This window comes from Pseudorca crassidens, chromosome 13, assembly GCF_039906515.1.
Source record: "Pseudorca crassidens isolate mPseCra1 chromosome 13, mPseCra1.hap1, whole genome shotgun sequence".
Taxonomy (NCBI): Eukaryota; Metazoa; Chordata; class Mammalia; order Artiodactyla; family Delphinidae; genus Pseudorca; species Pseudorca crassidens.
In genome coordinates, this window is record NC_090308.1 from 66,709,050 (window position 1) to 66,732,876 (window position 23,827).

A 23,827-nucleotide genomic window follows, 5' to 3' on the forward strand; every position below is an offset into this window, starting at 1 on the left:
TAGAGCAGAATCAGTAAACAGGCAGACCTCACACAATTGGACGTCGTTGTTCAGAAACCTAGGCTGAAGTACTGAAAAACTTATATTGTTTTATTACTTGCAAAGAAGTATATGAAAGGTGAATGCATTTAGTGAACCTGAGTTTTAACAAAGAAAAATGTGTACGTTAACATGTGTACTCTGGGAATTCCCTGGAGGTTCAGTGGTTAGGACTCTGCGCTTTCACTGCCCAGCGCCTGGGTTCAATCCCTGGTCAGGGAACTAAGATCCTGCAAGCTGTGCGGTGCAGCCAAAAAAAAAGTGTACTCTTAACAGGCATTGTGGGAGGCTGTAATTGCTCCAAAGCTATTTGCAGTGCCTCTTTAAAAGTTGCCTTCAGAACTAGTTTGAGCTGCTCAATAAAACCAGTGACTTTATTCATACCTGCTTTTGAGTTCTTTATGTCATTTGGTCTTATCTCCTGTTCATCGTACCTCCTTGAATATTCTCTTGCATTTTTCCACTTCTCTTCATGCTCACTGCCACTGCCCTAATTAGCCATCATCTCTCAACTAGTGCAATTATCTCTAACAAGTCTCCATTCCTGCCCCACTCTGCACACTGCAGCTGGAGTCTTCTCCAGTGCGTGGTACAGATCTGATCCCGTCTCTCCCATTGCTCTTAAAATAGGCCTGAACCCTTGATGTAGGACACAAGGCTGTGTGTGACCAGAGTCCCACCTAGCTCTGGCCTAATCTGGCTGCAGATGCTTACTGGGGCCTTTCCACAGCTCTTCACTTGATCCTCTGTCCTGAGAAATAAACAAATGTTAAAGTTATACACCCACTGCCTCATACCACATGCAAAATTAACCCAAAATGGATCTGAAACCTTAATGTCAGGGCAAAAACTCTTAGAAGAAAACATTGTCAATTTTTGTGGCCATGGGTTCAGCAGTGGTTTCTTAGATACGAGATCAAAAGCACAAGCAACCAAAGAAAAAGTACATAAATTATATTTCATCAAAATGAAAAACCTTTTGTGTTTCAAGGAACATCATTAATAAAGTGAAAACACAGAATGGGAGAAAACATTTGCAGATCACATATCTGATAAGAGACTTGTATCGAGACTAAAGAACTCATATCTCAACAATAAAAAAGATAAATGACCTGGTTAAGAAGGGGCAAAGGATTTGAATAGACATTTGTACAAAGAAATACGTGAATCGGGCTTCCCTGGTGGCGCAGTGGTTGAGAGTCCGCCTGCAGATGCAGGGGACATGGGTTCGTGCCCTGGTCCGGGAGGATCCCATATGCCGCAGAGCGGCTGGGCACATGAGCCATGGCCACTGAGCCTGCGCGTCCGGAGCCTGTGCTCCGCAACTGGAGAGGCCACAACAGTGAGAGGCCCGCGTACCGCAAAATAAATAAGTAGATAAGATTTAAAGAAAAAATTGGTAGGATCTAAAGTTACATCTGGAGTGCAACAAAACAAATATTTCTTTAAAACCAACAACATCTGTGCAAAATTCTAGGGTTCCAGTCAGTCAGCCCTTGATAGGCCTGGTCCAAATGGAAGAGAGCAAAAGAGATCTTTTGAACAAAATTTATGGAGAAGAACTTTCATAAGTCTCATGTCTTCCTCACTAAATCTTTGGCAGGAATGAGGCTTTTAAACAAATTACCTGGATAATTCTGAGGAGTGGCCAGATTTGGGAACCACTGAGTCGGTCCCCGTACTAAATTACTCCATTTCCCAGATTCCTATTTAATTCACTGCAATTTGGCTTCTTCCACATCACACAACTGAAACTACAGTTTATTGAAGTTAGGAGCAATGTTCTGGTTCTCAGGTCCAGGAACATATTTTGTTCACTTATGTCTGCCCAGCACTGACTGTTAACTGTCCCCCTCCTGAAGCTCCTTTGGTTTTCGTAGTCAACATCTCTGCTAGTTTTTCTATGCCTGTGTTCTGGCTGCCCACCCAGCCTTTAAGAGTACAGTCTCTAGGATTCTGCACTTGGGCTCCGACTTCTGTTCCGGGGAAGATCTCATCTTTTCCTGTAATTAAACTACCACCATTACACTGATGGTTCTGCATCTATTTCTTCAATCCAGACCTTTCTCCTGCGTTCCAGGCTCATACTCCAGCTGCCTACTGGGCATCCAGAAGTCCCATGATACCTCAAACTCCGTAAGTCAAAATTTATCTCATCCTCCCACCCCGTACCCCACCAAACTTGTCCACCTCTCAGGGACATCAGATAATGGTGGCACCAACCCACCAGACGTGCCTCCAAACCAGGGTCCTAGCTTTCATTGTGTTCTCTCACCTCCTACTCTATTCAATCACCATGTATATTCTCCTTTGGTGATAACTTGACTGTTACATTCTTCTGTCTTCCCTCTTCTTCTCCTTCCCTCTTCCCATCCCTTAGGGCAGGACCTCATCCTCTTTTTTTTTTTTTTTTGCCGTACGCGGGCCTCTCACTGTTGTGGTCCCTCCCGTTGCGGAGTGCAGGCTCAGCGGCCATGGCTCACGGGCCCAGCCGCTCCGCGGCATGTGGGATCTTCCCGGACCGGGTCACGAACCCGTGTCCCCTGCATCGGCAGGCGGACTCTCAACCACTGCGCCACCATCCTCTTTGGTGGATGGGGAAGCCCCATCCTCTTTTAACATAGTCAAAAGAGATCAATCAGTTGGGTCTTCTCTGACCCAACTGATCCCACTTAGGAATTCCTGAAAAAATAAAGTGGATCATATCATTCTACTTTGCTTAAAGGGATCAAAAGAGCTTCTCTTGATTCTTTCTTACATAAGAAAACCCTAATTCTGTTTCAGTTTTAGCTATTGCTCCTTCTGACCTCCATCCTCATCTCCCTATGTCTCTACCACACTCATCATCTCCATTCCCAGGACACAGCAAGCAAGCAATAGGTAGTTTTTAAACATTTTCTTCTGCAGAGTATATGAAACATAACCACATGTATCTTTTCACTTCTAATGTTCATAATTCCATATCCCAGAATAGGAATCAAACCTCATTTATGATGACATTATACATTTTTTAACATCTTTATTGGAATATAATTGCTTTACAGCGGTGTGTTAGTTTCTGCTTTATAACAAAGTGAATCAGCGATGACCTTATACATTTTAGGATGAAAGACCAACATTAATCTAGTGCTCATGCTAGGAAGAAGAGCTTACATAATCACAAATTCTCCTTTGGTTTTTGCTTTCCTTCAAAATCAAAATATGTTTTATGTTTTGATAAGATGTGTTTTCACTGAAAAAAAAAAAGATGTGTATTTGGGGAAAAGCAAGCACCCTTGGCCATAGGTGAAGCACAGGCTCTTAGCTCAAGAAATAAAGCAACCCTGTGGAAACAGGTCATTTGAGTGTTTACTCAGCATTTCCGGGGCACATTCAGGTGCTCATCTCCGTGTGCACAAGTCTTCCCTGCAAATCCACTCAGAATCCAACCTGCTCCCTGGCGGATGTGACAGACTGGTTTTATGTCGCCAGAGAGATGGATTAATGATCTCAGCAAAAAGCTGGCATGTCCAAGAGATTTAATTTTTTTTTTTTTTTTTTTTTATATAACAGTTTTAGCCAAAGCTGTTCTAGGACTCAGCGGAAGCTGACCTTCACAGGAGAACCAACTTACTAATAGCCAATCACTAAGTAGCAGGGAAGGCAAAGCCTTGGTGTTTGTGTCATGGCCTGAGGGGGTGGGAAGTAGGGTGGCACAAGCATCAGTATCAATATTAAATCGGGAAACTCAGCCTGGCCAGCCATGCCCTCCTTGCTGCCCTGGCTCGAGGCAGAAGACCGAGTCAATGGTTAAGCCTGGGGGGATCTGCTCCGCTGCAGGTTACTGGAAAGCAGCTTGCAGCATCACAGACGTTCACAGGATGCCTTATTTTGCAAGACTCATTTTGTTCTTGTTTTGCCTGATGGTTCTTGTGGAGACCAGAAAGCCCAAGAAGAGGAGATGGACAGGGCAGCTGGAAACGTCCAAGCCAAGGTAAAGCTGTGGGCGGGAGGGGAGGGAGGTGACTCGTGGTGGCAGTGACACACAGTGGGACAGCTCCCGGGAGGGCTAGGGGTTAGATCGCCCGTCCTATTGGAATCTGTTTTCCAGCCGGGGGTAGATAGGACCTCGCCCTCACTCAACACAGCCTCTCCCTGGGCACAAATACACAAATATTGTGTCACCAGCAGCGAGAGAGGGAAGCTAGACTAGGCTGAGCCTTTCATTCTGATGTCTGTGTTCCACCAAAGCATTTTGATTTAAGTCAGGCAGTTGAAGACTTAGTGGGTAAAGCATCGTTGTACTTCTCAGATTGTGCCGCTTAGTTTCTTGGGATTACATCCTGTAGGGACCATAGATGACCTGCTAAGGAATTACACTCAAGAATTTTTGTTTTTTAAACTACCCACCCCATATTTCAGGGCTGCTCTCACTTTCCGAGACTACCCCATGCCCTCGGGCCACTCTTGCCTTCTGAGACGGCTCACGTTCTGTCTACGGAGTGTGTCTCTCTCTAAATAAACCCGCTTTCACTTTAAAAAAAAAAAAAAGAATTTTCTTTTTTGAGGGGAACTGTATATAGGAATGTAGTTTGACTTATTAAGAAAAAAATGTAACTGGGAGTTGTCTTCTTTATTTGATTGGGAACAATTTTATAACGCTATCAGGTTTCATTGTACTGTTTTGAATCTTAGAGAAGATGTTTGAAATTTGCTAGGTTATTAAAAATATACATGTGGACAACAGTGAAGGCTATTTCATGATGTAATGGAAACACTTCCAAGAAATAACTGGTTAGGCCCAGAATTTGCACTTAACATAATTACATCACAAATCGAAGTTCCTTAATACGTTTGTTTTGAACTGATGTACGAAGCACGATATGCTAGGCCTGTTCAGCATGAAGAAAAGAGCAAGCAGCTAAGATATCCACGCCATGTGTAACACGCCATGTTACATGTCTGTTTTTCCATTCTACTAAGCACTGCGTGATTATGAATATTAACTAATACCTTGAGGCACATTTTCTAGGTCAGTGGTCTCCCTTTTTGATCACGTACCGCTATCAGTGACCATTTTTTGAAACCGTACCCCGTGATGTGTATACATATATATATACACAAATTACATACCTTACTATTATAAATATGTATATTAAAGCTGAAAAGTTTCCTTATTTTTATTTTTTTATTTTTAATTTTTTAAACATTTGTTTCTCACAGTTTGTTTTTTTATATAAATTTATTTATTTTATTTATTTATTTTTGGCTGCATTGGGTCTTCGTTGCTGCGCTCGGGCTTTCTCTAGATGCATTGAACAGGGGCTACTCTTCGTTGCGGTGCGCGGGCTTCTCACTGTGGTGGCTTCTCTTGTTGCGGAGCACGGGCTCTAGGCGCGTGGGCTTCAGTAGTTGTGGCGCACGGGCTCAGTAGTTGTGGCTCGTGGGCTCTAGAGCTCAGGCTCAGTAGTTGTGGCACAGGGGCTCCATTGCTCCGCGGCATGTGGGATCTTCCCGGACCAGGGCTCAAACCCGTGTCCCCTGCATTGGCAGGTGGATTCTTAACCACTGTGCCACCAGGGAAGCCCCAAAACTTCCTTATTTTTAGATAAAAACTAACTATAAATGAGAGTTACAATTTCTACTTCTTGCATCCCAGTGGAGCATCCAGGTGTGCCCCTACTTTGGAGACTGCTGCTCTGGGAGATGTAAATACTCTGTGAAGTCTAATTCTACTCAGTCAGAAAGCAAACAGGTACAAATTGTCCAGGATATTGGGAAAGAGGCACCACTCTCGAAGACGCATCCTGGTTATGTAGCCAGAATCCTAGGCTGTTGAACTGGCAGGAACTTCAGAGGTCACGGGGTCCAGCAATTCCCCTGAGTTCTAATTCTGTGAAATGTGAATAGGTGTTGTATAAAGAGGGGGTTCCAGGGTCAAAGAAGGTTGGGAAATCCTGGTTTAGACAGGTATCTTTATAGCAGAACTTATAGAACATTTATTATGCCAATAGAGGTTGTGAATCTGGAAGAGGAGGATAAATTATGCAGTTTTTCTTTAAAAAAAAGAAAAAGAGCAACACTTTTTTTTTTGGACTATCTGTGGGATTCATAGTCCACAGAGCACACATGGGGAAACACTGTCTTATTTTACAGATAGATGCTAAAACGTCGGCATGAGTAATTCATACAGCTCGGTAGTAGCTTGACAGGACCAGAACCTAGGATCCTGATTTACTAGGTCTGAAGGGAAATCGTGGTCTGAACCTGTCTCTTTTCTAATAATGGTGCTGGGGTTCAGCACAAGCCCCTCAGGGACCCTCAGGGATCCCACTTGGCAGCCTGGGCAGTTACAGCATCTCTGTTGCTCTCAGAAGACCCACAGTCTCATTCCCAGACACCTGCATGAGCTTGTGGACAGACTGAATTTATTAAAAAAATTTTTTTAATTGCAGTATAGTTGGTTTACAGTATTGTATTAGTTTCAGGTGTACAGCATAGTGATTCTAAATTTTTATACGTTATACTCCATTTATAGTTATTATAAAATATTGGCTGTATTCCCTGTGTTGTACAATGTATCCTTGTAGCTTATTTATTTTATACATTGTAGTTTGTACCTCTTAATCTCCTAAGCCCTATTTTGCCCCTCCCCCTTCCCTCTCCCCACTGGTAACCAGTAGTTTGTTCTCTATACCTGTGAGTCTGTTTTTTTAAATATTCACTAGTTTGTTTTGTTTCTTAGTTCCACATATAAATAATACCATACAGTATTTGTCTTTCTTTGTCTGACTTATTTCACTTAGCATAATACCCTCCAAGTCCATCCATGTTGTTGCAAATGGCAAATTTTCTTTCTTTTTTATGGCTGAGTAGTATTCCATTGTATATATAGACCACACTTTCTTTATCCATTCATCCGTTGACGGACACTTAGGTTGCTTCCACATTTTGGCCATTGTAAACAATGCTGCTATGGACATTGAGCTGCACATATCTTTTCAAATTAGTGTTTTCATTTTCTTCAGATATATACCTGGGAGTAGAATTGTTGGATCATATGGTAGTTCTATTTTTAGTTTTTTGAGGAAACTTTATACTGTTTATGGATGGATTGAATTTGACCCTTAGGGGTGAAGATAACTTTTTGAAATCTATCCCATGAGGTGTTAAAGTGGATGAAAAGATGAACATACACATTCAAAGAATATAAAATAATTATTGAACAGAAGCTGGGAAAAAGGATAGAGAAAATGTATCAGGGAACATGCTTCTAGGCCTTTCTGTAATCCACCAGGGCGTGCACACGCTCAGACAATCATAGAGCTACGTCTGTCTGTGAAAAATTTCAGCCAAACATCTGACTAAAAGGTACTTTCATTATTGACACAAGAGTTAAGCTATGCTAATAAATAGGAATGAAATGACCTGAACCTTTCTCATTACAGTCTTAGAGCAGTTCAGCTCTGTGGAGTAGCTCCTTCTCTTAGAAGTCCTGTTCACACACACACACACACCGAGAGGACTTCTTCTAACCTGTCAACCTTCCCTGTGTCACCCTGGCCAACACACCCTCGCAAAACAATTATTCTGTCCAGCAACTGCTTTTTCAAAACTGCTTCCGGTTTTCTGATCCTTTGTGTCCCTTTACTGAGTTGCTGCCAAGTGAGCCTGTTTGCTCTTAGCTGTTTGTTTTGTTCTGTTCTTCCTGCCTCTCAGCCTCCCAGGTTTATTCCCCGCCCTGCTGCCTAAGGCGGCCTCCCGACCACATGACTGCTTTCCTGCAAAGAGACGCCCTTCTCCCTTGAGATCTGAAAATACACCAAGATCTGGGAGTCTGGGCTCTGCCCTGATCACACTGTGTGGCCCCTCCTGGTCCCGAAGCCTGAGGTCCCCTTTCATCTTTCCTTCCCATTTGCTGCCCCTTTGGTTCCACCTGCCCTTGGCCATCCTTCTCTCCTTTGGCATCATGGTTCCAGTGCTGGACCCAGGAGCCGCTTTGCTCTCCTGCTACCCAGTGACCCTCACCCTCCCTAGGGTTCTGGGGAAGGAAGTGGGGTTGGGAAGTCAGGAGAAACCAGGTTCAGGCAGGTTCAGGCCCTGCTTCTGCTGCTCCCTGGCTGTGTGGCCCTGTTTCCTGACCTTTCTGAACCTGATTTCTCCAATTGAAACCCCCTGGAATGGTGTGTTGATTGCCGCTCACCAGCCCTGCTTCTCAAAGGCATAGTGAGCACTTCTTCTTCTCTCCCCGCTCCACACCCCGACAAGGCTGGGTTTGAGGTTCCGTGAAAGTTCTGGCAGCCCCGCCGCGGGGCTGGGGCTCGGCATATGGCCCCTGGAGTCTGGGGTGGGAGAGCTGGGCCCCTGGAGTCTGGGGTGGGAGAGCTGGGCCCCTGGAGTCTGGGGCAGGAGAGCCGGGCCCCTGGAGTCTGGGGCGGGAGAGCCGGGCCCCTGGAGTCTGGGGATGGGAGAGCCGGGCCCCTGGAGTCTGGGATGGGGCAGTGGCTGGCATCTCCTGTGGAGGATGGGTGCAGGGCATCCAGCTGACACCAATAGCCCAAGGATCAGGATATCAGCGGCCTGTGTTATCAAATAACTGGACCCGTAAGAAAAATTCTGGGTCCTTATTAACGGCACTGGGATTTCAATCTCCTCCCTCTCTCCAGGGTGCTGGCATGCTGGAACTTCCCTTCCCCTAATCCTCCCCTCTCAACTGAGAAACTGTGCTGACCGGGAGGGATTTGCTCCCCGCGAGCCAGGGCTGCCCTCACAAGTTAATGTCTGTGATCGGCTAAGCCCTCAGACTGAGCTCTGCTTCCACGTTCCCAGGGTGTCTCTGCTGGGGCTTCTGTATACGGCCCCCCAGCAGTCGCTGCGCGGGGAGCCGGGCCTGGTCTGGCTCCACTTCTTGCGGAAGAGACCCGGGAGGGCAGAAGCTCCTTGGAAGGGCCCCTCCATGACCACACGTGTTTCTAGGGAACTTAGGTCCCACCGCCCAGCTACAGGAAGAAGCCATCGGCCTCTCGTCCTCGGAGTGTGCAGCTGCAACGGGCTTGTCCAAAAGCGTATCTGATCATAGCTTCTTTCTCCAAGTGCCCAACACCCTTCCTCTTCTTCCTTGGCTTTTGGATAAAAATAAAAAATTTTTTTTTCTTTTTTTGGCCACGCAGCACACGGGAGCGCAGAGCCTTATCTGTGCCCAGCTGTGGCCTTGATGGCCGCTGGCTGTGAACTGTCTGTTCTCCCGAGGGTTGAGGCTCTCTCCACCAGGGTGGATTCTTCAGACAGCTGCCAACTGGATAGATGGAAAGAGCATCAGGTCTGCCTAGGATAACACCAGCCTTTTAAAACTTTAACTACATTTGTCTCAGAATTTTATTTTATTTTTTTAAATATGCCACTTTGGTATATTGATTTTAAAAACTATTTATTTATTATTTATTTATATTGGCTGTGCCGCGTCTTAGTTGCGGCATGCAGGATCTAGTTCCCTGACCAGGGAACGAACCCGGGCCCCCTGCATTGGGAGCGTGGAGTCTTACCCACTGGACCACCAGGGAAGTCCCTAAGAATTTTCCTTATCTCAAAACCAATATTATAACAACACTGAAGAGATATTTTAACAGAAAAAAAAGACCCATCATAATTCTCCACCATTAGACCCAACCATTGGTCATCCAATCATGACTTTGGGCAAGACAGTTAGGAGCTTGCCAAGGTAGGATGGTGTCCTGCCTCGGGGGGGCCAGGTCCTCGGGCCAGCCCACCTGTGAAGGCCCAGGGTGGTGGAGGTAAGGGGTGAGGGGGACCCTTTATCTCTCGACCTCCCTTCAGTGGAGAAAGAGATGGTAGGATGGGCGAAAAGGTGAGTAACACGTAGACCCTGCAGGAAGTCATCTCCCCAAATCTTCTCACGCGATGTCTTGGTGGGCTGACGGAAAACAGTTTCTTGCTTGCCTTTGCAGTCATCTATATAAGAAGAACCTTGATGTGACCAAAATCCGAAAGGGAAAACCTCAGCCACTTCTCAGAGTGGATGACCATGATTTCACCATGAGGCCCGCCTTTGGAGGTAAGACTGCGTCCTCCCCTCGGCCCTCTGGGGACTGATCCCAGGGCTGCTTCCTGCTGCTCCTGCACTGGGTTCCCTCAGACACAGCCCTCCCCCCGGGGTCCCTGATTTTCCCTCACACTCAGAGAAGCCCAGCTGGCTCCTAGTCACTAATTATCCCCAGGAGAAAAGAGCTGGAAGGAAGTGAGTGGAGAGGGCTGTTGAGAAAAGGACCTGAGGGTGATTAAGCTGTTTACATTCACGGAGGCCCAGCACTGCTGCTGCCAACTTTCCTTTATGAAAAACATAAGAGCATAAGAGCTGCATGGGCAGGGGGCAGGGGGAGGGTGGGTGGCAGGGCTGGAGCGTCCACACAGAAAAGGACCCCCTGGCTCTGCTATCCCATGCCTGGCTGGGAATTTGGGGTTCTGAGGGGGGGGGCCCTGCTTGCCAATGCAGCGATAGTTTAACGCCTGGCAAAGCTGCCTTGCAGAATTGCCCCAAAGGAGCTTCCCTGCTTCGGCGGGGTGGGGAGGAGTGGTGGCCGGAACAGGAGGAATGCCACAGAGGGGAGGGGGCTGGGAAAGGAGCCAGCCATCTGCACCCACCAGGCAGGGAGAGGGATGAGAACTGCAGAATGCATGAGACACGGGGCCCACGTCCCCCCTGTGCAGGTGGGGAAACTGAGGCCCGGAGCATGGCCGCTGATGGGCCTCCGGCCAGAGAGACCCAGGCAGGCGAGTTTCCATTTCCCCTTTATCTCGCTCTTGAGCTCCTCTCAGGTGCAAACGTTCTGCTGGGGCAGCAGGAAGAAGTAGAGGTGACTTGTGGGCAAGTCGCCGACCCTCTCTGAGCTTCTGCTTGCTGGTTTGTGCAATGCGGATAGTGATCCGTCCATCTGGGGTTGCTGTCAGGATTCAACGAGATCATGCGTGTAAAGCCCTGGCACATACAGGCTCACAGCCCCTTAGAAAACCCAGCTGTCGGGCCTCCCTCTGTGACTGTTAGGGGATAGGACATTAATCTATCCCAGAGGCCGTTGCAATTTACAAGGACTCAAAGCCTCCCACTCAGTTCCCTGAGGCCTGACACCTGCCGAGCAGGAGAAGAGAGCAGGTGACAGATGACAAGCCCCTGCCTCTTCCTCCTGCCCCGATGGAATGCTGCACAGCTAGGGGTTCTGGTGCCCTCGAGGGCTTGTTTTGGGTAATGCCACCAAAGAGTTTTTTCTAAAATTCAATAACATTTCCGTGAATAAGCAGCTCTAAAATTAGCTGTATGTGCTCCAGGAAGTCCAAGCGAGACATCCTTGCTCCCCTTGCCTTTCTTCTAGAGGGTCGGGTAAGATGCAGAGGGCGACTGGAACAAGGTTGACAAACAACAGCATTAATGACAACGAACAACTTCTAGTGACTTCTGTTTCAGGCACCATTCTACTCAGGGTGCTTACAGACACGATCTGACTTCATTCCTCACAACTCCGTGAAGTAGGTACTATTATCATGCCCAGATGGGGAAACTGAGGCGCGGAGAGGTGAGGTGACTGGTCCAGGTCACACAGCTACTGAGGCAGGCCCACTCTCCTAGCTGGGTCTCTTTCTTACCCCCTCAATCCGCATGTCCCCCAGTGCTGGGCCACTAGGCAGAGCAGGCGTGTTTAGGGCTCACAAGGAATACTCCTAGGGGCCCCTGATAAGATGTTATTTTAAAGTCAGAAGAAAAAAATAAAATTTTAGGTAGAAGAAAATGTTAATATATAATATTAATATATTCATCTTTATACCACCACAGTTGTATGCTTTTTAAATATGTTTTTTCTGGTGGAAGGGCCCACGAAGGCAAAAGTGCCCAGCACCCTCAAAAGTCGCAACGTGACCCTGCCTCAGTGCACAGTGTTGTAGGGCAGCTGTGTGTGTCTGGGTGTGGGTGATCTTCTGAATAACACATTGTAACATTCTGACGGACGCTGATGTTGCGGCAGGAGCCTGAGCCATCACCTGGTTAGGACTTTCAGTTTACAGAAGAAGAGCCTGGGGTCCAGGGGGTTAAATGATGGCCACAGAACAACTGGGGGCAGAACTTGGGTTTCCTCTGTGATGTCACATGCAAAAGTGAAAGCCTCATTAAAACGCCCTCCTCCTCTGGGAGAAAGCCAGGGGAGCCAGGAGCTAGCTCTCAGGACTGGCAGGTGAAATCCTGCCACGTTCCCAGAAAACCCAGCTCTGAGTAGAATCATACAACAGGCTGCGGCCTCAGTCAGGGTGCTCCTTCCTCGAGCCACGTTTGAGGAGCAAATTGGACTTCGTGTATCCTGATCCTTGCAACTTCTGGTGCCGCCCAGAGTGTGGAGGATGAGGACAGTCCCTTGCCCCTGCCTGAGTGAGCCTCTGAGGCTGGGAAAGACCCTGACTTTAGGGAAAGCCGCCGGGGAAGGAGGTGTCACCTCCAGCAGGTGCGGTAAGACCTGAGGCTCTTACATCAGCCGTCAAGATCTGGGTCACCAAAGCCAAGGGGGGGGGGCTATACCTCCTTTCCGAGCCCTCCCCCCAGAGCAGCTGGTTTTCTGGGCACCGTTTCTCCCCTGCAGGGCTTTCCTGGATGTCTAGATGTCACTTGGATGAAATAGGACCAGGGGAGCACATGGTGAGGTACACACACATGAACTCATAAATAAGAATCTTTGCAACTCGTGGAGTCCTGGCTGTTGCCAATCTGGCTCCCTGTGCACCGACGCCAAATAAAAATACGGAGACAGAGAACTGGAAGATAAGAGATAGAGAGGCTTTTGATTTTCCTTGCCAGGCAAAGGGAAGACACAGGAGGCTAAGGCCTCAAGAACTGTGCCCGCCTCCTTGGGGAATCGGAGAAGGTTTTACACGTGGGGCTCGGCTCGAAGGGGTATATGATAAGGATCAAAAGTAGTGAAGGTCTTGCATTTCTTTTCTTCTGCAAATTCATGGCCAAAGCTGGCATCAGGCAGCTCAGCACCCGGGTCTGGTGTCCCTGAAGTTATCGGCCCGTGAACTCCTTTCTGAGATGAAGAGTGCTACAAGGGAGTGTAGGGGGAGAAGAAAGGCCAGGTGCAAAGGGTAATTTGTATGGAGTCAGAGAGGAATCAGCTTGTGAAGGACAAGTCTAGCTACAAGTGTTTGTTAGTAGTAACAGCTAAACAATAACCAAGACTGCTTAACTCTTTCAGACCTGTTTATGTTGATTCCCCAGCCTGTTCATTGTTTCCTTATTTTCCTTGTTTATCAGAAAGGTCTCATTTCTATTTTTGCTGCAACATGGCCAAGCAGGCTGGATGGGGCCATCAGAGGAGGGAGCTTCCCACCGCCTGGGGTTCCAATGATTGCTATAATTCATAATCCCTGGAGCATCTGCAGATGGTTTAGAGCCAAGAAGCCTTCCTTGCAGGTCCTCCTGAGGGTCTCCATTCCATCCAGCCCCTCACTTCTGCGCAGAGGCACTGGCCAGGGGGTGGGTGTGTCTCTGAGGGAGGAGGCTGGCAGACAGCACATAGATGGCTCTGTGTGAGTAAGAGAAAGCCCGCCTTCCTTGGGGGCAGCCCTGTGCCAGATACCTGGTCCAAAGCAGAGCCTGGGCTCAACCGGCCCTAATGCCTGCCCAGCCTAACACGCCCCTCTAAAAGGCAGCCATGCACGCTCAGCAGGCCACGCCAACAAGATGCCCGTCAACAACTGTGGGGTATGTGTTGCATCCCTGTCTTCTCTTCCTAACTTGTTTTTCGAAGAGGGGCTTCCTTGTGGACTGACATTTAAAAATAATTGCTAGAGAGGAATTTGCCTAAGGCTAGATATCCCTCGGATGACCTTTTCAGTCTGGAAAAAGAAAAGATTAAAAATCTAGCAGCTTCCTAATAATCCCAGGGATCAGTTGAAACAAAAATATCTGGTCTAAGCTGCCAGCTGCCTGGTTTGCTGGTGTGTCCTGGTTAGGAGAACCTCCAGAGGCCTGGGGTTTCCCCTCCATTTGTTAGGAGAACGAGTGCAATGCTGATTTTTTAAAACTAAAATTAAAAAGACTGTGCTAAAACGTACATAGCATAAAATGTACCATTTTAACCATACAGTTCAGTGGCGAAAGAATATTCACGTTGTTGTGCAACCGTCACCAGCATACATCTCCAGAACTTATTCATCTTCCTAAATTGTCAATGAAACAATAACTCTTTTTTTGAAAAAAACAAATTTATCTGTTTATTTTTGGCTGCGCACGGGCTTTCTCTAGTTGCAGAGAGCAGGGGCTGCTCTTCGTTGTGGTGCGTGGGCTTCTCATTGTGGTGGCTTCTCTTGTTGCAGAGCATGGGCTCTAGGCATGCGGGCTTCAGTAGTTGTGGCTTGCGGGCTCTAGAGCGCAGGCTCAGTAGTTGTGGCGCACGGACTTAGTTGCTCTGCGGCATGTGGGATCCTCCTGGACCAGGGATCGAACCCGTGTCCCCTGCATTGGCAGGCAGATCCTTAACCACTGCACCACCAGGGAAGTCCCGAAACAATAACTCTTTACTCCTGCTTCCCCCTGCCCCTGGCAACCACCATTCCCCTTTCTGTCTCTATGAATTTGACCGCTCTAGGTTTCTCATGTTAGTGGAATCATACAGTATTTGTCTTTTTGTGACTGGCTTATTCACTTAGCATTATGCCTTCAAGGTTCATCCATGTTGTAGCGTGTAAGGCCAAATAATATTCCATTGTATGAATATATCACATCTTGTTTAAGTGCCATTCATCTGTCAATGGACATTTGGGTTGTTTACCTTTTGGCTCCCGGGAATAATTCTGCCATGGACATGTGTGTGCAAACATCTATTCAAGACCCTGTTTTCAATTCTTCGGGGTATATACCCAGAAGTGGAATTGCTGGGTCACGTGGTAGCTCTATGTTTAGTTTTTTCAGAAACTCCCACACTTTCTTCTACAGCAGCTGCATCAGTTTACATCCTCACCAGCATGATACTGATTTTTAAATCAAACTGTAGAGATGGAAGGTAAAGGAGGGGTGTAATGTCATCACGGATTCTTTTGAATTACATCCAAGGAGTTTGTTAGGATGGTCAGGAAGTGACCACAAAGTAGGTTAGGTTCTCCAACCAAAATACTTTCACTTTCATTCATAAGACAAGTACGGTGTGTTTTGGAGCTGTTATGTGTGAAGCAGGGTCCGTGGCATTCGGGGACCCAGCAGTGAGCAAGACAGCCACAGTCCTTGGAGTGTCAATGCTCTGGTTGGGGAGACCAGTGTTAATGAAATCCTCACATCAAGTTGTTAAATTATGGAGAGCTGCTGGAAGGACAGGGGAGCCGTGGGGTGCGAGCAGCAGGGTCTGGCCGTGGGCACCAGGGAAGGGTGGCCCCGAGGAGCCTGGGAGGATGAAGGCCAAGGAGCCACCATTGCCGGGAAGGGTGTGCATTCATTCGGTCACTCCGCCTGACACGACAGAGTGTTCCCAGGAAGCTAACAGTCTACAAGGGAAACAGAGAAATGACTAAGTGCAGTCAAGTATCACAGAAGCAATGTAGGGCATCTCTGCTGACGGGGGGAACTGAGTGGTCAGCTCCATCCAGAGAGAGGAAACCAGCAAGCTGGCAGTGACGCCTTCATTCAGGAGGCGATGCTCGCAATGAGTCGGGAAAGATGCGCAGGGGTGAGCCCAGCGGGTGGGAGGGAAGGAGGGATCAGGGAGGAGGGTGCTCACGGATAACAGGAGGGCAGCGGAATGCGAGCAGCGTGTGTGTGTGTGTGTGTGTGTGTGTGTGTGTGTGTGTGTGCATATGTGTGTAGAGGGGGCAGTGCAGCCCAGGCTGCGGAAGGGCAAGATGATACCTGTGCTTTAGAAAGCTCCCTGAGGGTCTGCTAGGAAGAGGCTGGAGCAGCTAAGAATGGATGCGGGACGCTAGCTGGCCACTTCAGCCATGGTCCAGGTCTGAGTTGATGGGGGTTAAGCTAAGGCCTAGAAAGAATGGATAAAGAAGATGTGTGGCTTCCCCAGTGGCGTAGTGGTTAAGAATCCGCCTGCCAATGCAGGGGACTCAGGTTCGAGCCCTGGTCTGGAAAGATCCCACATGCCGCAGAGCAACTAAGCCCGTGCACCACAGCTACTGAACCTGCGCACCTAGAGCCCGTGCTCTGCAACAAGAGAAACCACCGCAATGAGAACCCCTCACAACGCAACAAAGAATAGCCCCTCTCGCTGCAACTAGAGAAAGCCCACGTGCAGCAACGAAGACCCAACGCAGACAAAAATAAATAACTAAACTAAAAAAAAAAAGATGTGGTACATATATACAATGTAATATTAGCCATAAAAAAATGAAATAATGCCATTTGCAGCAACATGGATGAACCTAGAGATTTTCATACTGAGTGAAGTAAGTCAGACAGAGAAAGACAAATATCATATGATATCACTCATATGTGGAATCTAATTTTAAAAAATGATACAAATGAACTTATTTACAAACCAGAAACAGACTCACAGATTTCAGAAACAAACTTATGGTTACCAAAGGGAAAATGTTAGGGGGACGGATAAATCAGGAGTTTGGGATTAACATACACACACTACTATACATAAGATAGATAACCAACAAGGACCTACTGTATAGCACAGGGAACTCTACTCAATATTCTGTGATAACCTATATCAGAAGAGAATCTGAAAAAGAATGGATATATGTATATGTATAACTGAGTCACTTTGCTGTACACCTAAAACGAACACAACATTGTAAATCAACTATACTCCAATTAAAAAAAAAAAAGTGGAGGGATCGTGAGAAGTGAAGGAGGGAGACAGCCACCGATGGAACCGGAGGAAGCTGGGACACCTGAGTGTCTGCCTGGGGGCGGCGATCCACCCAGAAGGAGCCCAGGTGGGAGGCATTGGGAAAAGCTACAGTAACAGTGGGGGGACAGTGGAGAGTTTAATGAAGGTCTGTTCACAAAGGGGTGGGCAGGGTTAAAGGAAACCAGCAAGCTGGCAGTGAAGCCTTGAGGGCTGGAAGAGTGTGGAGCCTTCACCAGGTTAGGGGTGGAGGGCAAGAGGAAGGAGCAGTTCCCAGAATCTGGAAAAGAGCCAGAGCCTTGGGAAGGGGGTGCCCTACAGGGGAGCCCTGGCGTCCAGGAGAGGACGGGCCCGTGAAGCCTGCAGGGAGGGCTGGGGGAGAGAATCAGTTCGTCTTCGTCTCCTCCAGCCTTCTGAGACCCGCTGGCACCTTCATTGGCTGAACCAACCAGAAGGCAGAAGACGAGGGCCCGCTGTGAGCAGCGGCCATAGGTCAAGGCAAGGGGGTCCTGTGTGTGATCCTCACCTGCACTCAGGGCGTGGTCTGTGGGCCAAGAGGACGTGCCCACCTGAGATTTCCCTTCTAGGCCACACTTGGGTACTGGGACCCAGAATCATGTCCACACAGCCCAGAGCCCACCTCGGGACCTGCCCGGGCCTCCTCCCTAGGCGAGCCCTGGGGGTGGGGTTGGGGGCTGTACTGCGCATGCGGGGTCCCCTTCCCCCCCCTCCCCTCCCCTCCCCCTCCCCTCCCCTCCCCTCCCCTCCCTTCCCCCTCCCCTCCCCTCCCCTCCCCTCCCCTCCCTTCCCCCTCCCCTCCCCTCTCCCCTCCCCTCCCCTCCCCCCTCCCCTCCCCTCCCCCTCCCCCCCTCCTTTCCCCTTCCCCCTCCCCTCCCCTTCCACCCCTCCCCAGCCCTACCCTACCCCACCCCACCCCACCCCCCGGTGCTGAGTGGGGCTGAGGGCTGCCTTTCAGACAGCTTTGGATAGAGCTCAGATAGTGGGCAGGGGTGTCCACCGGCACACGCCAGGCTCTTCTCTGTGCCGGCTGCTGCTGTGGGTGGGAAAAGGGCAGCTCCGGAGCTGGGCCCGCTCTCCCTGCCCTGCCATGTCCCAGCCGGAGCTCCCAGGAGTCAGAGTTCTGAGGCTGGGCTTGGCCTTCCGGGTTGATATGAACGTGTATTTGTCAGAGAAGTAGGCGAGGCTATATCTCGATTTGCAGTTTCTTAGCTTGATTTATAACCTTTAGACATTCAAGCGTGTGGCATATGGGCCCCCAGTTGTGCTCCTGCCTGGGGGTGGGTTTGTAAATGTGGACGCTGCCCTTACTGGTCAGCTGCCCAGCACAGAGCAGGGCGGAGTGTGGGTCTGCTTTCCCAGAGGGGCAACGACTGGACCGGCTGAGATTGAGTGAGCGGGGAAGGTGGGACCAGGGGCAGGTTGGGGCAGTGGCTGGGCCTGCAGTACTCTCCCCATGTCAGCTTCTAGAGCACAGGAGAACCCTTCCTGTGCCACATGCAACCACCAAAGGGCTGAATTTAGGAGACGAAATACTGGCTCCTGTGCTTCCTTGAGATAATTGGAAAACCCATACTTCCGGCCATCACTTAGGCAACCTGCTGATTTTCTATCAGCTTTCTCTTAGGTGACTCAGGCAGGGAGCTGTGGAGACCTTGCTGATTTCGCCCCCCTCCCTCCTGCCCTTTCCCCTCCTAGATCAACCAAGTTGAATCAATTCATGCATCACAGTGTCTCTCAGATCTGCCCCCTCACACCACACATTCTCAATGCCTTCTTGGGGGGGTGAAAAAAATCTTAGACATTACAATGCTTGTGGCCCTCCAAAGCTCCACCTGACCTTCCCATCTTATTCCTTAGTATTTAATTTAAATTTAAATGAATTCATACTTAAATAAATTAAATTTTCTCTTTCGTGGATGATAATGATAAGAAGGTTGGAAGCACTACCGAAACCAACACCATGGCCCCCAAACCACACCTCATAGCCAAATTCACCTTCTGGAAACACCCCTTCCCTGTGCTGCTCCCTCAGAAACTTCAGGGCTTCCCATATTCCACGGGATGAAATGCAGACCCGCCTCTCCCCTCTGTGTCCCGAAAGTTCCACGGTCTGGCCCAGCTGCCTCCCCAGCTTACCTCCCCCTGACAGGACTCTTCTGTCGTAGAAGGCTGTCTCTTGCTGCACGTCCGTTCTCGAGTCTGCTATGAACATCTGTCCATGGTGGCCCCCTTGCTTCATCTGACAGCCTGTCCGATGAAAGAGAAATTAAGGAAAGAATCCCATTCACCATTGCAACAAAAAGAATAAAATACCTAGGAATAAATCTACCTAGGGAGACAAAAGACCTGTATGCAGAAAACTATAAGACACTGATGAAAGAAATTAAAGATGGTACAAACAGATGGAGAGATATACCATGTTCTTGGATTGGAGGAATCAATATTGTGAAAATGACTATACTACCCAAAGCAATCTACCGATTCAGTGCAATCCTTATCAAATTACCAATGTTTTTTTAACATAACTAGAACAAAAAAATCTTAAAATTTGTATGGAGACACAAAAGATCCCGAATAGCCAAAGCAATCTTGAGGAAAAAAAAAAACGGAGCTGGAGGAATCAGACTCCCTGACTTCAGACTATACTACAGAGCTACAGTAATGAAGATAATATGGTACTGGCACAAAAGCAGAAATATAGATCAATGGAACAGGATAGAAAGCCCAGAGATAAACCCGCGCTCCTATCGTCAACTGATCTATGACAAAGGAGGCAAGGATATACAATAGAGAAAAGACAGTTTCTTCAATAAGTGGTGCTGGGAAAACTGGACAGGTACGTGTAAAAGAATGAAATTAGAACACTCCCTAACACCATACACAAAAATAAACTCAAAATGGATTAAAGACCTAAATGTAAGACCGGACATTATAAAACTCTTAGAGGAAAACATAGGAAGAACAGTCTTTGACATAAATCACAGCAAGATGGTTTTTGACCCACCTCCTAGAGAAATGGAAATAAAAACAAGAATAAACAAATGGGACCTAAGGAAACTTAAAAGCTTTTGCACAGCAAAGGAAACCATAAACAAGACCAAAAGCCAACCCTCAGAATGGGAGAAAAAATTTGCAAACGAAGCAACAGGCAAATCTCCAAAATACATAAACAGCTCATGTAGCTCAATATCAGAAAAACAAACAACCCAATCCAAACATGGGCAGAAGACCTACACAGACATTTCTAAGAAGACATACAGATGGCCAAGAGGCACATGAAAAGCTGCTTGAAATCACTAATTTTTAGAGAAATGCCAACCAAATCTACAATGAGGTATCACCTCACACCAGTTAGAATGGGCATCATCAGAAAATCTGCAAACAACAAATGCTGGAGAGGGTGTGGAGAAAAGAGAGCCCTCTTGCACTGTTGGTGGGAATGTAAATTGGTGCAGCCACTATGGAGAACAGTATGGAGGTCCCTTAAAAAACTAAAAGTAGAATTACCATATGACCCAGCAATCCCACTACTGGGCATATACCCTGAGAAAACCATAATTCAAAAAGACACATGCACCCCAGTGTTCATTGCAGCACTATTTACAATAGCCAGGTCATGGAATCAACCTAAATGCCCATCGACAGATGAATGGATAAAGAAGATGTGGTACATATATCACTCAGCCATAAAAAGGAACGAAATTGGGTCATGTGTAGAGACGTGGATGGACCTAGAGACTGTGATATAGAGTAGAGTAAGTCAGAAAGAGAAAAACAAATATTGTATATTAACGCATATATGTGGAATCTAGAAAAATGGGACAGATGAACCGGTTTGCAAGGCAGAAATAGAGACACAGATGTAGAGAACAAACATATGGACACCAAGGGGGGAAAGTGGGGAGTGGGGGTGAGGGGGTGGGAGGGTGGGAGGGGGTGGGATGAAATGGGAGATTGGGATTGACATGTATACACTAATATGTATAAAATAGATAAATAATAAGAACCTGCTGTATAAAAAAATTTTTTTAATAAATTAAAAAAAAAAAAAGGAATGCTCTGGTCAGCATAATGCATTCGTTAGAGCAGGGGCTCTGGAGGTGGACCCCTGGGATCAGCTTGTGGTGTGCCTCTCTCTGATGGGAACCTCTGTCGCTTCTCTAGTCCTCAGATTCTCACCTGTAGAATGGAGGTAATATCAGTACCTTCCTCAACAGATTGTCATGAAGATGGACTCAAGTGTCCTACAGGAAGCACTGAGCAGAGCAGAGACCGTGTGTGTGTGTGTGTGTGTGTGTGTGTGTGTGTGTGTTGGGGGGGAAGGGGATGGTGGAGGCAGTGCATCAAAGCACTGGTTGCTGACGTGATAAAGACATGGCTACGGCCCCAGGGAGCTCATGGCCTCCTAGACTCACAGCATACGCTCCCTTAGGGCCTCTCCTGGAATAAAGGCTTGTACTGTTACTACTACTATGATCTGTTCTGCTCACAACGCTTCTGACTCAAATGTGTGGGTTTTCCGCACCAAGCAATTCCCCTGTTGTCTGTGGACACCAGCTGGGTGTCCTACAATTTAATTCAGTTCTAACACTACCTGGGGTTAGTGCAGACACCACAGGTTAAGGGCTCAGGCCCAGAAGACTGCCCCTCAGTTCAGATACCAATCACAAGTAGTGGGTCCCCGAGTTACCTGCACTTCTCTCTGACTTGGCTGCAAAATTGAGGGTTCCCACAGCCCCCTTCTCAGGTGTGATAATTTGCTATAATGGCTCATAGAATCAGAGAAACACTTTATTTATGGTTCCCAGCTTATTATAAAGAACATTATATAAGACACAGATGGATAGCAGATGAAGAGGGGCATAGGGTGAGGACCGGAAGGGTGCTGAGCTCAGGGGTTTCTGTCCCGCGGAGTTGGGGGCACTACGTTCCTGGCATGTGGATGTGTTCACCAACCAGGAAGCTCACCAAACCCTGTTGTTCAGGGGTTTTATGGATGTTCCACTGTGTAGACACGATTGATGAAATCATTGGCCACTGGTGATTAATTCAACCTCCAGCCCCTCCCCCCCCCCCTCCTTGGGAGTTGGGAGGTGGGGCTGAAAGTTCCAACCCTCTAATCACATGGCTGTTCCTTGGCAACCAGCCCCATCTTGAAACTATCCAGGAGCCCAGGAGAGCCACCACACTAGCATAAACTCAGGTGTGGTTGGTAAGGGGTTGTTATAAATAACAAAATACACTCCTCTCACCCCTCTCACTCAGGAAGTTACAAGGGTTTTAGGAGCTCTGTGCCAGGAACTGGGGCTGAGGACCAAATACATATTTCTCATTATATCACAATATCACATCACGATATCACAACTGCTGTGTCACTTTGCAAGGTTAATGCCTAGTTACGTCTCCAGCTGGACTGTCTCCAATGTGATGCCTTCCTAGGGAATTTTCTAGGAACACATGTGTTTCACCCAGTATACTTTAGCTCCACCCCCATTTAAGGTGCCCTCTGTGTTTGGGGCACCCAGACTGTGAGGGGAGACCCTCCCGAATGCTCCCATGCTTTACTCCGTAGCCTTCAACCCCTGAACTTCCAAGCCACTGGAGTCTGGCCACCAAGGCCCCAAATGCCACTCAGCTGGCCCAGCTGAGGCCCATGGAGCCAGTTCAAGGCGGGGTCATGCCTCATTTTGGAGCTGGGGTCTCCTCCCTGAATGCTTCTCAGGCCTCCCTGGCTCTGCCTCCCCTGTTCCTCATGCTGGGTAAGGTCAAGTGCTCCATTGTTACAGTGAACGGGTTAGAGCGCCAAAGCCAGGGAGAAAGCCAGCCTTCTGGGTCTCTGGCAGCCTTCTTCCCAGGATCTCCTGCCCTCAGAGGAGACCCCTCTGATTCCTCCTCAGTGCCTTTGGCCCTTCCCTTCTGGAGCACAAACCCTCACTCACACTCACACCCTGTTCCCGTTACCAAATTGAACTTGGGTCCACTTGGCCACCTCATAGCAAAGTCAATCTACTGTCCCTGGGTTGTGGTGAAGGGCAGCTTGTGCTCCAAAGACCTGACCACCCTGATTCCTTTCAGGGAAGGGTTTCTAAAGGCAACATTTGGAGTAAGTGTTGCAACTTGTGGACTTCCTTCTGTTTGGTTGGTGGTGGGGTAACAGGGAGAGGCTTGGGGAATCTTAATCTTCAGCCTTTTGGTTCCAACCAGTCTGCATGTAATCACCATCCTCCACTTGGGTGGGGGGCTCTTAGTTTCTGCAGAACAGCTCAGAGATATGGGTCAGATCATTATATATACCTGTTGAAGAGGAACTAGGACTCTGTTTTATCGCTGAACTATTGTTTAAGCTATCATTACTTTTCTTGTTTGACTGCTCTTCCTTTGTTTCTGCATTCCCTCACTTCCCTGATTAGTAACTGCTTGAGACTGGCACTCAGGAAAGGCCTAGGAGAATAAAGCCTTTTTCTACAAAAAAGAAATGGGGCACATGGTAGGGGGTATTGTACCCAAGAGGGCCTCACAGGGTCCTGTTCAGTTTCAACCGCCACATTTCTTTGATGCTCCTCAATCATCAGGGGAACAAGGGCAGGACAAGAAAGGGAACAAAGTTTTGGATAGAGGGGTTAATGATAAACTCGGCAGAGGAGCTCAGTTTCAGTGGGACTCAGTTTCACAACTACTGGCTCCTTCCCCTAAAATTAAACTCCTCTTCCTGGCCTCTTCCTCCTCTGCCATCCCCTCCAGGCAATCTCACTCCTTCCCTCCCTGACCCCATTTAACCCCGGTGACCAAGCAGGTCACCATGTGCCTGAAGGACGGGGTGCTGGGCAGTGGGGCAGGGCTGGGCCCCGAATAGACAAGTCTGTTTGGGATGTTAAATTTAAGAACTTGGTTAGATATCCAGGGGGGACCTCTGTTAGACTTCAACAACAACA

At 48.0% G+C, this 23,827-nt stretch overlaps 1 protein-coding gene across 1 annotated transcript in view; it reads left to right on the forward strand.

Moving 5' to 3' along the window:
* The window catches only part of GABRR2 (gamma-aminobutyric acid type A receptor subunit rho2), a 50,401-nt gene that overhangs the window by 9,529 nt on the left and 17,045 nt on the right, over positions 1–23,827 (forward strand). Inside the window, exons 2-4 of the mRNA XM_067702584.1 lie at positions 2,100–2,175; positions 3,962–4,012; positions 9,984–10,090. Of these exons, the coding sequence (XP_067558685.1) occupies positions 2,159–2,175; positions 3,962–4,012; positions 9,984–10,090 (175 nt within the window). The 5' untranslated portion in view covers positions 2,100–2,158. The remainder of the gene's footprint in view (positions 1–2,099; positions 2,176–3,961; positions 4,013–9,983; positions 10,091–23,827) is intronic.